The 15,492-nt window shown below is 48.8% G+C and overlaps 1 protein-coding gene across 3 annotated transcripts in view; it reads right to left on the bottom strand.

Annotated features, from left to right (window-relative positions):
- Nucleotides 1–2,206: 2,206 nt before the first annotated feature.
- The window catches only part of chchd3a (coiled-coil-helix-coiled-coil-helix domain containing 3a), a 58,274-nt gene continuing 44,988 nt past the window's right edge, over nucleotides 2,207–15,492 (bottom strand). For 2 of the 3 annotated variants that reach the window (XM_027025556.2, XM_027025558.2), the window contains exons 6-8: nucleotides 12,014–12,084; nucleotides 4,906–5,041; nucleotides 2,207–2,307 (exon numbers count right to left, since the gene is read on the bottom strand). In XM_027025556.2, the coding sequence (XP_026881357.1) occupies nucleotides 2,284–2,307; nucleotides 4,906–5,041; nucleotides 12,014–12,084 (231 nt within the window). In that variant the 3' untranslated portion in view covers nucleotides 2,207–2,283. The remainder of the gene's footprint in view (nucleotides 2,308–4,905; nucleotides 5,042–12,013; nucleotides 12,085–15,492) is intronic. The other variant, XM_027025557.2, reaches the window with a different exon arrangement.

The raw sequence follows: 15,492 nt of genomic DNA on the forward strand, positions 1-15,492 counted from the left end.
TTATGCCCTGTTATCATGACCCCACAAAGAGGCTAAAAGATAGGTGTTTACCAGCTCTCTCTCTCTCTCTCTCTCTCTATATATATATATATATATATATATATATATATATATACACATATATATATATATACACATAGCAATAAGTAAAGAAATTTTAGTCAGCTCCTCTCAAATTGTCCTGTGATGTACAGCTCTCCAGAGCATCTGAAACAAAGGCCCAGCAGGCTAGGCACTCTGTTAAAATAGTGCGCTTCCTATTTTACAGATTGAAACTTCTCAGGCAGGAATAGAATTTTTTCCCTCTTCCGATAGATCAGTCATGCTTAGGGTACCTCAAGATGCTATTTTAAGGCCTTTTTTTTTTGGTGCCATGTTACCATGAGGTTCCAGATTTCAGAAACACATTTTATGCTGATACATTTATGCTGATGCACGTTATGCTATACCGGGAGATGACGGCTCTGTAAAGTTGCTTCTCGGACACCTTAAGGACACTGGAGATTCGACGGAAACAAACTTCTCTGTACACGTATCAGTCAGCGATTTCATTTACAACCCAAATAGTGCAAGAGGCAGCACAGTTCCCACAAGAGAGAGCGAGACTGCATGACCTGTGCTGGTCTGTCCACTATTTACCAGTTAAATTTAGAACTGGATTAAAGGTTTTGTTCTGGTTTTAAAGTGCATGGATGGATTTTGTACTTCATTATAGTTCAGGCTGTTCATCCTTCTCCTTCCAGGCCACAAGGTCTCCAGATTCCCTGCTTCTGTGCTTCTCCGGCCCAATTAAAGCTCTGTGGTTTTTAAAACTGTCCATCAGGGGCGTCTCTCTCACCACACTTTGAAACCCCACCTTTAGACCTTCTCCATCAGACCTGTCCCTCCATATACAGTCTGTGTATTTGTTTGTTTTACCTTAGGTTTTGTGGATTCCTCATGTTTGTGTTCCATTGGGTTGTGCATTTTTTTATGTGATTCATTTTTTGTTGATATCATTCCTACAAGTTGACTATTTTATCTGTTTATTTGGATTTGATTCATAGTACAGCACTTTGGCAAACACCTGATTTAAAAAAGTTTTGTGCTTTATACATCATTTTGACTTTTAAAGGACAAAACCAGAGACTAACAAGAGCTCCAAACCGCTGAGAGCACGGCGTGATTGGCAGCACACACGCAGGGCTGGAGCCGCTCTAACACACACTCCTACTGACAGGACCACACAGACCCACACAAAGCAAATGTGTGTGAAGATGTGTGTGTGTGTGTGTGGGGGGGGGGTGTAAATGTATATCCACGGTCACACAACTGTCCTACAGAAGAGATACACTCTGCAGCATGGAGAAGTGTCATCATGGCTGGGAGGGTGTGTATGTGCGTGTTTAGGGGGGGGGGGGGGGGGGGGGGGGAATCATAAGAGTGCTAAAATTAAATGGTGGGGGAATAGGAGGTGCTGATGTCTGAGACGTTTTGAGTCATTTTGTGAGAGACCAAGCAGTAGTCTCACACTGATCAGTGCTGTCTTCTGAACTCTCTCTCTCTCTCTCTCTCCCTCCCTCCCTCCCTCCCTCCCCACACTTTCAAACGGAGTAATAATGGAACAAAATCAGCTCTACAGTTTATCCTTTTATTCTCCAAGACAGAGCAAATGCCAACCATGCAGATGAGAAGAAAAACCAAAGGTAATATTATACATGTGGGGCGAGTGGGGTTGGGTGGGGTTGAGGAGCGTGTATTAGGAGACTAGTGTTGCAGTTGCAGCCAGAAGGCAACAAAGCACATTAACTTACATGGTCTATTGAGGCAGAGTGTGTGTGTGTGTTGTGCCGTGCCGTGCCAGGGTAGGAGGCGCCGATATTAACCTTTGCACATTACAACAAAACTAAAAATCATGAAATGAGCTGCGTTTAGAATCCTGCTCTGTGTTTCTGATCCAGCACCACTCTGCTTCAGACGGACCCCCCCCCCCCCCCAATGCAAACTGCCCCCCAGCTCCTACTATAGTAGCCATTCTCCTGTTCCCGGCATTTGGCACGCTTTGGGACCCCACCTCCTACGTCTGCTACAAAAACCAGGCAGAGACGGAGGGAGGGGGGGGAGGGGTGGAGGAGTGGAGGTAAAGGGTGGGGTAGATGGGGTGGATGGTGTCCGTCCCATCTTTCAGGCTCCTGTGGTTCTCTGGGCTGCTCCGCTGGGTCAGGTGTGTATCCAGCACGGCCTTCCACTAACAGTTGTTTCTCTACACTGCAAACAAGGCTGCCCCGAGTCCACGTCTCGCCGTTATCGCTCCGAATTCGCCTGTTTCTGGGAAAAACAAGGAAGAGGAGAAAGCAGAGAAACAGTTAAGGGCATGTGGGGCTAGGCCTGGCGGGAAGAGGTTAGGGAGGAGTAGAGGGTAGGAGTCCTGCAGGTGGGAAGGTCTCGCGCTAAACGAGGAGTCCGAGCACTGTTCCCAAGCACTCCGTTCTCTCTCCGCCTGTCAATAAATGTTTCTTACAAGCTACCGCACAGAGAGCAGGAACGCCCGTAGAGAGAGAGAGAGAGAGAGAGAGAGAGAGAGAGAAAGAAGAGACAAAAAGAGGGAGAGAGAGAGAAAAGGGGGTGAGAGAAAGAGAGCATCAGTGAGAGACAATGAGGGTGAGAGAGAGCAAGAGAGAAGCGAAAACACGAGATGTTTTAGTAATGCACTACAGACAAGACAAAACCCTACAACTAGGGGAGAGCAGGTAGGAGGCAGAGGGGAGGTGGAGGGGAGGCAGAGGGGAGGGGCGCAGCTGAATGATTGAACCTTCGGCGGCTAACGGCGCTCACACCTCCCTTCCTCCCTGAACCAGGCAGCCAGACAGACGACTGCAAAATCCCACTTTAAACAAGTGACCTTGGCACTGCCTGGTCCAAACACGCTGGCCTGGGCACAGGGGGTTAGACAGGAGTCTTACACAGCACGAACCCCAGTGAACACACGTGGGAACGCCGGACACGCTCATGGACACAGGCACCTGGACTGTCTCTGCCCTGCACAAACAGGGGCCCTAATCCTAAAACCTAAACTCCTCTCTCCAGGAAATAAATATGAGAGCAAAAAAAAAAAAAAAGAAAAAAAAAAAAGAGAGAGCGAGCCACTCATGCGGTACAGAAGAGGAAGAAACCATCTCTGACCATAAACTGGCATTCAGAGAAGCCTTTCAAGGCAGTTTCTCTCTCCTCTCCTCCCATCTCCCCTTTCTCTCTCGCTCCTCTCCTCCCGTCTCTTTCTCTTTCCTCTCCTCCCCTCTATTTGTCTCCTCTCCCCTCATCAGCAGCAGGTCTTCACTAGCGTCTGTATTAGCGCTGGAGTGGAAACAAGGTGAAGCGTTAAACGTCATCAGTCCACTATTGATGAGCTGAAGGGTAATTACCCTGACAAAGCCGCAGCGAGGACAGAGCGTGTCCGTAGCCGCACCCTTCGACAGGCCTCACGCAAGACACGCCATTCACATTGCCGCGTGGGACACGGCGACGGCAGCGAAGTGGGGCGCACGGTAGCCGAAGAGCGTGTACTTGTACCGACCTTAAAAAGTCAGCATCTCTTATCCAGCATGTTTTAGTGTTCAGAGCGACTGCGCATGCAGATGTAATGCAGGCACACGCCCACTCTCCCGTCGTGAACCTCAGATTGAGTTTTCCCTGCATAATTCTGTGATCCTTTTATGTGAGTGAGTTATAAAATCAGATTACAGCGATAACCTGAGGCAAACAAGAATGCATTTTAAAACATACATTTGACGGAATGGTGGGCTGCAACACACCACGTGCAGGGCTGGGTTTCACATTTACAAGATAATGGCACGCAGACAGAAATGGTACGAATGCTAAAAAGGTTACAGGTAGCCCTGCACACAGACAAAAAAAATGAATAAATCATATCTGCATTTACATGATGCCCTGTTTAAGCCCAGCAGAATTCGCGCAGGGGTTTAATACCAATGCCCAAGTGAAAGGAACCTGCTCTCTACTGAAACAGCACTGCTAAAATCTAATAGAAAAGCCATCTGAATGTAAATCGGGCCTCGTCGAGGAGCTGCGCTCGCGCGTGATGAAGACGGCACGCGAGGTCAGAGGGACGTTCTTGCCCGGTCTCCTCTTTCAGAGGCAAAGGTCTGACTCTTGGCCGGCGGAGCGGTTAGAACAACATTCTGGCATCAGCTGGAGCAAGGGTTGAGGTGCCAGGGTGGGCACACACTGCCCTACCGATAACGCTGATGGATAGTTAAGTCTCCGTGGACAAGAGTGTTTGAGAAACGCCATCAACGTTAAACGCAAGTAGGGGAAGTAGGAGATTGCGTCCAGACAGCACGTGTTCACTTGTGCTTCTTTTGTATAACGCCCTCGGGAGGTATGGAGGGGGTCAGCTCCTCTAGAAGAAGAAAGAAAGATCTCTTCAGAAATGGACATCTGAGCAGCAGTGTGTCTGTGCTGCGGTCCAGGGCTTGACGAGAGCTAGTGGAGGCTCTGCTCGTGGGCCAGGACAGAGGAAGAGGAGGTTCAGGACAGCTCTGCACAGCTGAGCGCACAGACACTCACAGCTAACACATTACAGCTCAGTTACGCCCACAACTGGTTATTTGGGTGCGATGGTGTGGCAACATGGTTACACGCCTAAAGCTCACACACACCTGAACACACCCCAAACCGAACACCCTCCATCCACTTCTATACATACATCTACTCACCAACGCCCTCTATTAGGCTCAGTAGTACTTGAACTTAGAGGTCAAGTGCTCATAACTGTTCTGGGTCAAACCTGGTGTTGTTCTTTTGTTTGTGAATGAGATGGTGTTAATGATTTAATGCAGCAGTCTGTGACAAACACAGGGGAGAAGACCCACGCCCCCCAGCGCCGAGCCAAGGAGACACAGTCACCTGTTTAGCATCGCTGACACACTGCAGGTAGAGGGAGGCCAGGCGGGAACAGAGCAGAGTCTTTCCCACGTTCTCCCGGTAGCACTTCATAATCTGGTCCTGTAGGTCAGCACACACAGCGCTGACTTCATAACGCCTTCCAGAAGGGGGAGGGGGAGGGGGGTGAGAGAGAAAATATATTAGTAACATCGTTCATCATTGTTACATTTAGTTTCTGATGGGGCACCAAAATGAGAATGTGACAATGACAAAGGGGTGTGAAAACACTGTCCTTGCTGTGTCCTCACCCCTAAACATCAGAACAATCACTAATTAATAGCAAAATTGATCAGTGTAGATTGGATTCGGAAGATAATCCAACTCCAGCTACTTCACGGCCAGCGTGGTGTCTGAGGGGGTGTTTTGGACATGCAGCTGATTTGGGGATCTGTGGTGCATTGTGGGAAGCTTGAACGGCAAACCACCAGACTACAATTCCCATGAGTGCCAACATGCCCAAACGCGTGCACAGACACTGACCCGGCGTCCTCCGCCATGTGGCCTGGATTTGCACGACACCGCTGTGTTTCCCAGCCAGATCAGAGTTCACGACAGAATACTAGGCACGTGGGAAAAGCTTTGTGGACAGACAGCAGAAACGACCAAAGCCATCAGCTCCGAGAGAACCCCAGCCAAGCCATGGCTGCTACAAACCCTGCAACACGGCACTCCGCCATGGAGGAGGGGTATGACATGCACAGAGCCCCTCCACAGCGCCTCCGTGACCTTTAGGTGAAGGAGAGGAGAGGTGGGAGGGGGAGGTGTTACCTCACAGCGTTCAGAGCCCCTCTGTTGGTTCTGGGGATCAGGTGCCGTCATAAGCTTGGCCGGAGTGTTATTAACATTACGGAGGAGCCATGAGGGGAAATGAAGAGATGAAGGCTGTCAGAGCTGCGCGGCTCTATCTGATCTCTCCCCGTGTCTGATCTCAGGCAGGGGATTCGTCCTCCTTCCAGTTTCCTTTTCTGTCTTTTTCCATCTCTCTCCTCCCATCATATCCTCGCTGCGCTCAATCCACACAGCTGCTGTCAATCAAGCAACACCCCCCCCCCCCCCCAAACACTTTAATAGGGGAGGGGGGGGGGAAACAGGTATATGAGAGAGAGCGAGACCGAGAGAGTGGAAAGGCGGGAAAAGACGATGGCGATGTTTTAAACACAAAATATTGGCACGAAACAACATCTAATTAACAACCACAGACCAACAGGACAACTGCAACCAGCTCAGAGCCCCTTCATAACCTCTCCAGCTGTTACAGGCCACCACGTTACAGGTTGCAGACCCTCGGCTACTTCACGGGTGTACACAGACGCCAGGAAACCAGGCGCTATATTTATTCACACTTAGATTTCGCATTGAATATGTGTGATGTGTATCTGAGGTGCAACTTTCTGTTTTAGTTTTTAATTCATTTGAAAATTAATTAACAATAATATTCTGACACATTTGGGAGAGGTCACTTATATTGACAAGTGGAAACAATTAATGAGTAATAAAGTTTCTTTTGAAAAAAGTATAAGCAGTAATTCTGTATCTGTAATTATCTCTCTCTCTGACTGAGACACACACACACACACAGTATATATGAATATCTGGCCAGACAGTCTTGTCTGTGAAGGGATAGAAAGCAATACAGGCCATAAATCACAGAGGGAGGAGACAGAGGCAGATATGACATACCAGTGAAAGAGGCAAAGATATGAGATGCTCATAGATGAGATGCTGAGAGAGAGAGAGAGAGAGAGAGAGAGAGAGAGAGAGAGGGGGATATATAGAAGTAGCTGTCCAGTCACGTAGTCAGGGCTACCAGAAGAGGAAAAAAAGAGAAGAGCAGAGTTGGGGAGGGGGAGGGCATGGCATAGTGATGTGAGCACAGAGTGAGACAGTGGGAGAAGAGGACAGAGAGTTGGGGAGGGGAAGGACATGGCATAGTGATGTGAGCACAAAGTGAGACAGTGGGAGAAGAGGACGGAGAGTTGGGGAGGGGAAGGACATGGCATAGTGATGTGAGCACAGAGTGAGACAGTGTGAGAAGAGGACTGGGAGAGTTGGGGAGGGGGAGGCCATGGCATAGTGATGTGAGCACAGAGTGAGACAGTGTGAGAAGAGGACTGGGAGAGTTGGGGAGGGGGAGGCAATGGCATAGTGATGTGAGCACAGAGTGAGACAGTGTGAGAAGAGGACTGGGAGAGTTGGGGAGGGGGAGGCCATGGCATAGTGATGTGAGCACAGAGTGAGACAGTGTGAGAAGAGGACTGGGAGAGTTGGGGAGGGGGAGGCCATGGCATAGTGATGTGAGCACAGAGTGAGACAGTGGGAGAAGAGGACTGGGAGAGTTGGGGAGGGGGAGGCCATGGCATAGTGATGTGAGCACAGATTGAGACAGTGGGAGAAGAGGACTGGGAGAGTTGGGGAGGGGGAGGCCATGGCATAGTGATGTGAGCACAGAGTGAGACAGTGTGAGAAGAGGACTGGGAGAGTTGGGGAGGGGGAGGCCATGGCATAGTGATGTGAGCACAGAGTGAGACAGTGTGAGAAGAGGACTGGGAGAGTTGGGGAGGGGGAGGACATGGCATAGTGATGTGAGCACAGCAAGTTTAGTGTACACACATCCACTCTGGCCTACACAAGCTGTCACACCAAAGCAAACAAACAGCGAGTGGCACTAACAGAGAAAATAATAATAAATTATATTTATATAGCCCCTTTTTAAAACAAGTGCTTTATATGATCAAATAAAAAAAGAAGAAAAAATAAAGAAGTCCTAATTTGTTTTTGGAGCTGACTGGTACATTCCAATTACAAATCCAGAGAGGCAGAACTGGAGCAGATAAACCAATCAGAATGCAAATACAGAAGGGCGTGAGGAGACACAGGCATTCAGGACCTAATAAAAGATCCTGTAATCCGGACGATCTGGGTCACTGCGGGGGGTGTCATCTCTCACTCTAGTCTGTGGGAGGATTCTAGCTGCCAAATTAGATTATTAATGAGCCCCAGAGATCGTTAGGCTAGTTCAAGATAATGGCAGGAAAAAATCAAAACTACAACATAATCCCTTAACTGCCTGTGCGACGACGACACTTATTAAAATACCGCCGCACATTTCTCAAGGGGCTCCAGGCTCGGTTTAACTCTGGCGAATAAAGACAAATGTCAGTGTACAGTGACGTCGCGGCCGTCTGGAGCACGAGTGGCCCAGATGAACTGTTATCTATTTCTTAATGGACACACGCATATTTGTCATTGTTTACAACCACTTACACACTAATGAGGTTAAGCGGTGCAGCTCGTACTTGAGAGGACGACGACAAAAACCCCCCCCCAAAAAACACCACAGTCATTTTGGGTGTGACAAGCTGTGTGATGGAGAAAGACAAATAAAAACAAATGTAGCAGTTAGAGAGAAAAATGACCAGGTTTCATTTTTTGGGTTTTCATTTTAAAATAGGATCCATCAGCTCCATTACAAGAGGAAGAGAGAGACAGGGAGAGAGAGAGAGAGAGAGAGAGAGAGAGAGCGCAGTACAGAGGGAAAAGGGGGGGGGGACCAGAAGTATGACCGCCAACATACGTGTCACACACGCACACGCAATTCCACACACTGTTCCATTAGTAAGACAGACGGACAGAGAGGGGGTCAGAAAGAATAATTGAGAGAAGAAATTGGCGACAGTTCAGAGTTTGTAAAAGGAACCTGGACTAAGAGATAAAATGCAAAATAAATAAACAAACAAATAAACAGAGTAAAAAATAATAAAAGACAAAAATAAGGGGAAAGCAGAAAGAGCATGGAAATGGAAGGTTAGAGGCAGAGAGAGAGAGAGAGAGAGAGAGAGAGAGAGAATGAAAAAGATAAGAGGGTGATATATTCCCAATCTCAGCCATCCAAAGAGAGTCACAGTAAAGATGTAAGGAGGGAGGGAGAGGGAGAGGGAGAGAGCGTGTAAAGATGTAAGGAGGGAGGGAGAGGGAGAGGGAGAGAGCGTGTAAAGATGGAAGGAGGGAGGGAGAGGGAGAGGGAGAGAGCGTGTAAAGATGGAAGGAGGGAGAGAGAGGGAGAGGGAGAGAGCGTGTAAAGATGGAAGGAGGGAGAGAGAGGGAGAGGGAGAGAGCGTGTAAAGATGTAAGGAGGGAGGGAGAGGGAGAGGGAGAGAGCGTGTAAAGATGTAAGGAGGGAGGGAGAGGGAGAGAGCGTGTAAAGATGGAAGGAGGGAGGGAGAGGGAGAGGGAGAGAGCGTGTAAAGATGGAAGGAGGGAGAGAGAGGGAGAGGGCGAGAGCGTGTAAAGATGGAAGGAGGGAGAGAGAGGGAGAGGGCGTGTAAAGATGTAAGGAGGGAGGGAGAGGGAGAGGGAGAGAGCGTGTAAAGATGTAAGGAGGGAGGGAGAGGGAGAGGGAGAGAGCGTGTAAAGATGGAAGGAGGGAGGGAGAGGGAGAGAGCGTGTAAAGATGTAAGGAGGGAGGGAGAGGGAGAGGGAGAGAGCGTGTAAAGATGGAAGGAGGGAGGGAGAGGGAGAGAGCGTGTAAAGATGTAAGGAGGGAGGGAGAAGGAGAGGGAGAGAGCGTGTAAAGATGTAAGGAGGGAGGGAGAAGGAGAGGGAGAGAGCGTGTAAAGATGTAAGGAGGGAGGGAGAGGGAGAGGGAGAGAGCGTGTAAAGATGGAAGGAGGGAGAGAGAGAGTGTAAAGGAGGGAACGACGGCACTGCTGGAGTCTAGAGAGCATTTGAAGATGATGATAGCTTGATAACCTGTAGTAGCACTGGTTTAAGAGTGTGAGTGTGTGTGTGTGTGTGTGTCATGCATGCACACATGTTCGTGTGTGCATATGCATAAGTGTACATGCGCACATGGACGTGTGTGTATAAACGATTCTTTTTTTTTTTTTATCCTGCATTCATTCATACTGGACGCTCAAGGTGTTCCTGTGGGCTCTGGTTTACCCGACGGCATTCCCAATGTTCCTGTGGGCTCTGGTGTATCAGACAGCGTTCCCAGTGTTACTGTGGGCTCTGGTTTACCCGACGGCATTCCCAATGTTCCTGTGGGCTCTGGTGCATCAGACAGCGTTCCCAGTGTTACTGTGGGCTCTGGCATACCTGACAGCGTTACCAGTGAATGCTGCAGTGCTATTTTGGGAGACTGGGATAAGTCGTGCTTCAACACACACTGGCCTCGTTCTACAACAGGGTCAGTGCTGCTGAACCACTACGGGGCTTCTAGGCTTTCCAAAGACGTGCTCTCTCATGGCACTTGCACACGCACGCACGCACACACGCACGCACAGGACCTACCTTACGGTCTACATTTTTTGCTTTCAGCAGCCTCTCAACACATCTGAACCACATCATGAGGGGCAGAACGGGAGGAGAGAGGAAGAGTGAGGAGGACAGAGGAGAGCAGAGCCGCAGGGCTGTGTGAGTTAAGAGGGGTCGTGTCCTTGTGGTAGCCATCAGTGCAGAAACACACGGGGCCTTCACAGGGACACATGCCAAATCCCACTGGCCTGAGCTTAAAAGGAACAGCATGGAGCACATAGGGAAAAAGTTAACCCACACACAGACCCCACCCACAGACACACCCACCCACAGACACACACTCACACGTGTGCGCACACACTCATCTCTCATCTGTGTGTAGCCATTAAAACCCAGCACAGATAGCAGACTACCCACTTTAATGTTACAGGGTTGTGCTGGCTAACACGGGTCCAACAGTCAACACTTCAGCTCCACATCAAAGCTTTTTCACTATGGAGGAAATCAAGTTGTTCAACACACAGCCATTTTCAACTTCAAGAGGCAGATTATCATATCTGTCTCATGTTAATTCTATCAATTATGTAAATTTTACTTCCATATTTATCTTGGGTGGTTTCAAGTTTCAGGAAATCAAAAGGCTCTGAAAAAATGTCCTCCATTATTTTAACTGACTCCACGATAGCGCCTTATCTCACCTTCTCTTCACAGAACCCGAGTGGAGCTGCTCTGTCCGCTGAGATGACCACTACAGAAACGTTAGTAACGTACAGCGCAAATACCCCTCCTCACTCACACACACACCACCACATACACCCACCCTCACACTCACATACACCCACCCACTGTCACTCACTCTCACACTCACCCTCCCTCCCTCACACAAACATAATTAGTCTCCTACAAACAGTACAGCCCATGCCTCTCCGGCTCCAACAGTAACACCAGACCCTGAAGACAATTAATTAATAATATATTAAAAAAAAACAAAAAACAACCCCCCCACACACACACACATACCCACCTACTCCTACCCTGTAATCCAATCCCAGTGCTGCTAATGTACCTCTCTAATGCAATCAGCCAATCAGAGCACTCACAGTGGCCGCCCTGGTCACATGACACCCATGCCTACCTCAGTGCCGGGACAGGAGTGGCCGTGTCATGCTAATGCTGTTTTAATGCATTTCTTAATGCAATTCCGCCCCTCCTACCTTCCAGCCAGCCCCACCGGACTCTGCTAATCAATTTCAGGCATTTCTGCAGAGACGATGATCCCGTGTTAGCACAGAGAGAGGCCATCTAATGACAGCCTAATGCGATTTGCGAACCCTGGCTAGTTCAGGAGCAGCCAACCACCCCCACACCATCCCAGCCTCTCACGGGCTTTACTGTGGGCGGCTAATAGGCCGCATTAAGACACACAGAGCCGAAAACGGTCTCAAACCCGCGTGTTCTTTAGTTGCAGAGAAGCCTAACGGTCACACCGTGCTGACTGAGGCTCGGACACCCAGACCGTGCAAAGTTTAAGAGTGCAGGCTTACAAACGCGCAAGCCTTAAGGAGTGTCAGGGGTCAGGTAAGTATGTTTCATATACTGCACCCCATGACGGGGGTCTAAAAATACTCACGGCCGGTTTCTGAAAGCCGTAAAAAAAGTGGGACTGACCTCCAGACAGCACAAGAAGTTGTGCTAATTGCCTAAAATGAGGCCTTTGGACACACCACATGCATACACACCCTGGTTTTCACCTGCTTCTAAAACGTAGCACAGACTGTGGGAGGGAGTAATGCAGACCAAACTCGAAACTCACTTGAATTTAGCGTTCACCTCGTCCATTGCTTTGTGGTAGTTCTCATTGGTGACCTTGGCGACCTGGGCACTCTGGAAAAGAGAGAAAGAAACAGTGGGAGGGGGAGAGAAAGACAAAGGTATTAAAAGAAGCCCAAATGTGAGACTTTTCATGCAATCAGTTTACTGCCATCCTCCTATCAGACTGTCCTTGCATCTCAGAGGAGGTGGGGGAGAGGAAGAGTGTTTCCCCATCTCTCACAAACCGCTTAAAAAAGGAGAGAAAAAAAGAAAAAAAGGTAATAGTTCTCTTAGTGGCTTCAGCTCACCCTAGAGAGCTCCTGACTGTACCATTGAACTCCATTAAAAGGTTACGGGGGGCGACACTGGGAGCAGCAAAGCGTGAGGAGTTGGGTACTTTTTACTGTGGTCTTAAAAAAAAAAAGAAGAAGGAATTTCTGTGAGGCGAGAGCTAGAGTGATGTCACCAGCTGTGACACCAGGAAGGCTCATGAGGCCATAAACACCGGTCCAGTTCCAGGGAATCGCCTATAGGACCCCAAAGAGAACAGGGAGCAGGACCTCAAAGGGTTGGACTGGTATGACCTAAAACTCAGGAAAGATGGAGAAGGGATCCACTTAGGAAGATGACACCGACGCTTATTTTTAAATGGCCAACCGTCTAAATGGAAATGGATGAAATTCATGTGTGTAAGTGACAACATGGTAGGAAAATTTCCGGCATCTATTATCCCAAGCATCCGTTTCAAGGAATCCACACTTGTAAAAGTTCATCCCTCACCCAGAATCAACAGATGAAAAGCAACACCACCGAGGAATGCCAGTCTGGAATCATGTGCCGACCAACAAGCTAACGAGCTTCCTAACGTACAGCCAGGGTAAGTGTAGTACCATAGCAGCAGAAGGCTATTAGAATGAGGAGGCAATAGAATTCAGTCCAGTTAACCTGAGCACTTAAGTGTGGTTGATGCCAGCAGTCCCAGGAGAAGTGGAGGGAGTGTATCGGAATACAGAGCGTGCTGGGGTGGGGACTCGACTGGCTCTAATCAGGAGCACAGGTTTACATGGAGAACAACAAACACAGCTCACACGGTGATTACTGAGGCAGTGACCTCTCTCTCTCGAACACACACACACACACACACAGAAACAAGTGGGACAGGAGTAGACGGTGCATATGAGGTCTTTCCCATTGTTCTTGATTAACAAGCACTTCGGACAGGTACCCTGGTTTTGATTTTGGTGATGTAGAGGTGCTCCATCAGTTTTGGGAGCCCCCTAAACACAGATGAACGTACTACACCTCTACCTGTCAGTGTAACAGGTTATCAGGGGGAAGGGGGAAAAAAAACAAACAAAAAAAACCCCCAACACATTATGAATTTTCTGAGTTGCCTGGAGATCCCTTCCGATTTAATCCTTGTGTTAAGGTAACTGAAAATAAATGTTTACTTAATCTTACACACCACGGGGGTATCACAGACTAATAAAATAAATACCTCAAAAACTAATCTCACCGCAGAGTGTGGTTCTCCTTGCTGCTAAAGAAACTACCTCATGTTTTTAAAAGTAAATCTCCCGTTTTCTCCCGAGGGAGCCGAGCAGTGGCTGGAGTTGCAACAGTGGCAGTGTTATCTCTCACAGACCAGAGAGGAAGCAGGCAGGAAACCCTGCTGCGGAAGCCATTACGGCGCTACAGTACAGCAGCCATGTTGGCTCTATGGCGTGCAAGACTGAGCTTTTGCTCGAACACACACATACACAGAAACAAGTGGGACAGGAGTAGATGGTGCATCTGAGGTCTTTCTTATTATTCTTGATTAACAAGCAGTTCAGACAGGCACCCTGGTTTTGATTTTGGTGATGTAGAGGTGCTCCATCAAGCAGAGCCCTCAGACAGCCCCTCAGATTGTGGGAGAGGAGAGGGGAATGCCTGAGTCCACGCGAGACAACCGCATTCCAAAAACATCTTACATTCATGACTGAGTACAACTTGATTAAGGGTTAATTAAGGGTTAAGGGCCTTGCCCAACAGTGACAACTTGGCAGTGGTGGGGCTTGAACCAGCAACCTTCTGATTACAAGTCAAGTACCTTAACCACTGAGCTACCACTACATCATATCACTACACGTCAGCTACCACTGCACATCACCTGGATGACACCTGGACGACACCTGGACGACACCTGGCCTTCAGGTGTTTTGCTCATGCCTTTATCATGCACCACCACACCTACAGTAGTTAAAGCAGCAACATTTCCACCTGTCACTCATCAAGCTGGCAGCTTGTTCCTACGCAACATCACAGCCCTTCTGCTGTTAACGGTTAGCACTCTGCTGTGATACAGCGTACTAACATACCTCACAAGGTTCATTAACAGAACTCACGATGGAGGGAACTCTTACGAACTCAGTGAGCACCTGTGTGTCACATTCACCCAAATGTCAGAGTGTGTGGAGAGAGTTGCACTCATCTCTCTCTCCAGTGTGGAGAAACTAAAATCTCTGAGCTGTCCACTGAACAGCTGCCCACAGAGATGGATGGCTAATGGCTGCCGTGCAAGGTACACATAGTGGAGTCTCTGTCTTTCTCTCTCGACCTTTGAGAAGGACAGTTCTCTCTCTCGCTCTCAACTCGAGGACAGCTCTCTCTCTCTTTTTCTATGGACCCTTGAGAAGGACAGCTCTCTCTCTCTCGCTCTCTCTCTATATGGACCTTGGAGAAGGACAGGTATCTCTCTCTCGCTCTCTCTCTATGTGCACCCTTGAGAAGGACAGTTCTTTCTCTCTCAGGACCCTTGAGAAGGACAGCACTCTCTCTCTCTCTCTCTATGGACCCTTGAGAAGGACAGCTCTCTCTCAACCCTTGAGGACAGCTCTCTCTCTATCTATGGACCCCTGAGAAGGACAGTACTCTCTCGACCTTTGAGAAGGAGTTATTTCTCTCTCTCTACCTTTGAGAAGGAGAGTTCTCTCTCTCTCCATGGACCCTTGAGAAGTACAATTCTTTCTCTTTCTCTCTCTCTCTCAACTCAAGAAAGACAGTACTCTCTCTCTCTCAACCTTTGAGAAGGACAGTACTCTCTCTCTCGACCTTTGAGAAGGAAAGTTCTCTCTCTCACTCTCAACCCTTGAGGACAGCTCTCTCTCAGGACCCTTGAGAACAACAGTTCTCTCTCTCTCCCACTCTCTCTATATGGATCCTTGAGAAGGGCAGTTGACACGCCCACCCCCCACCGAAAAGGGCTGTTCTCTCTCCCTCTCCAACCCTTGAGGACAGCTCTCTCTCTCTCTCGACCCTTGAGAAGGGCAGCTCTTGCCCAGCCACAACCACAGAGCTGCTTCAGGCTCCTGTTTCCAAGAGACAGGAGTCCAAACGAGGTTACCATGACTACAGCTTCCAGCGTTGCTGGGAAACGCCCAGCTCGGCCTGCAGAGCGAGCATATCGACTGCAGCTTCCTGGCTCGGAGAATGCGGGTT

The sequence above is a fragment of the Electrophorus electricus genome, chromosome 7, assembly GCF_013358815.1.
Source record: "Electrophorus electricus isolate fEleEle1 chromosome 7, fEleEle1.pri, whole genome shotgun sequence".
Lineage (NCBI taxonomy): Eukaryota > Metazoa > Chordata > Actinopteri > Gymnotiformes > Gymnotidae > Electrophorus > Electrophorus electricus.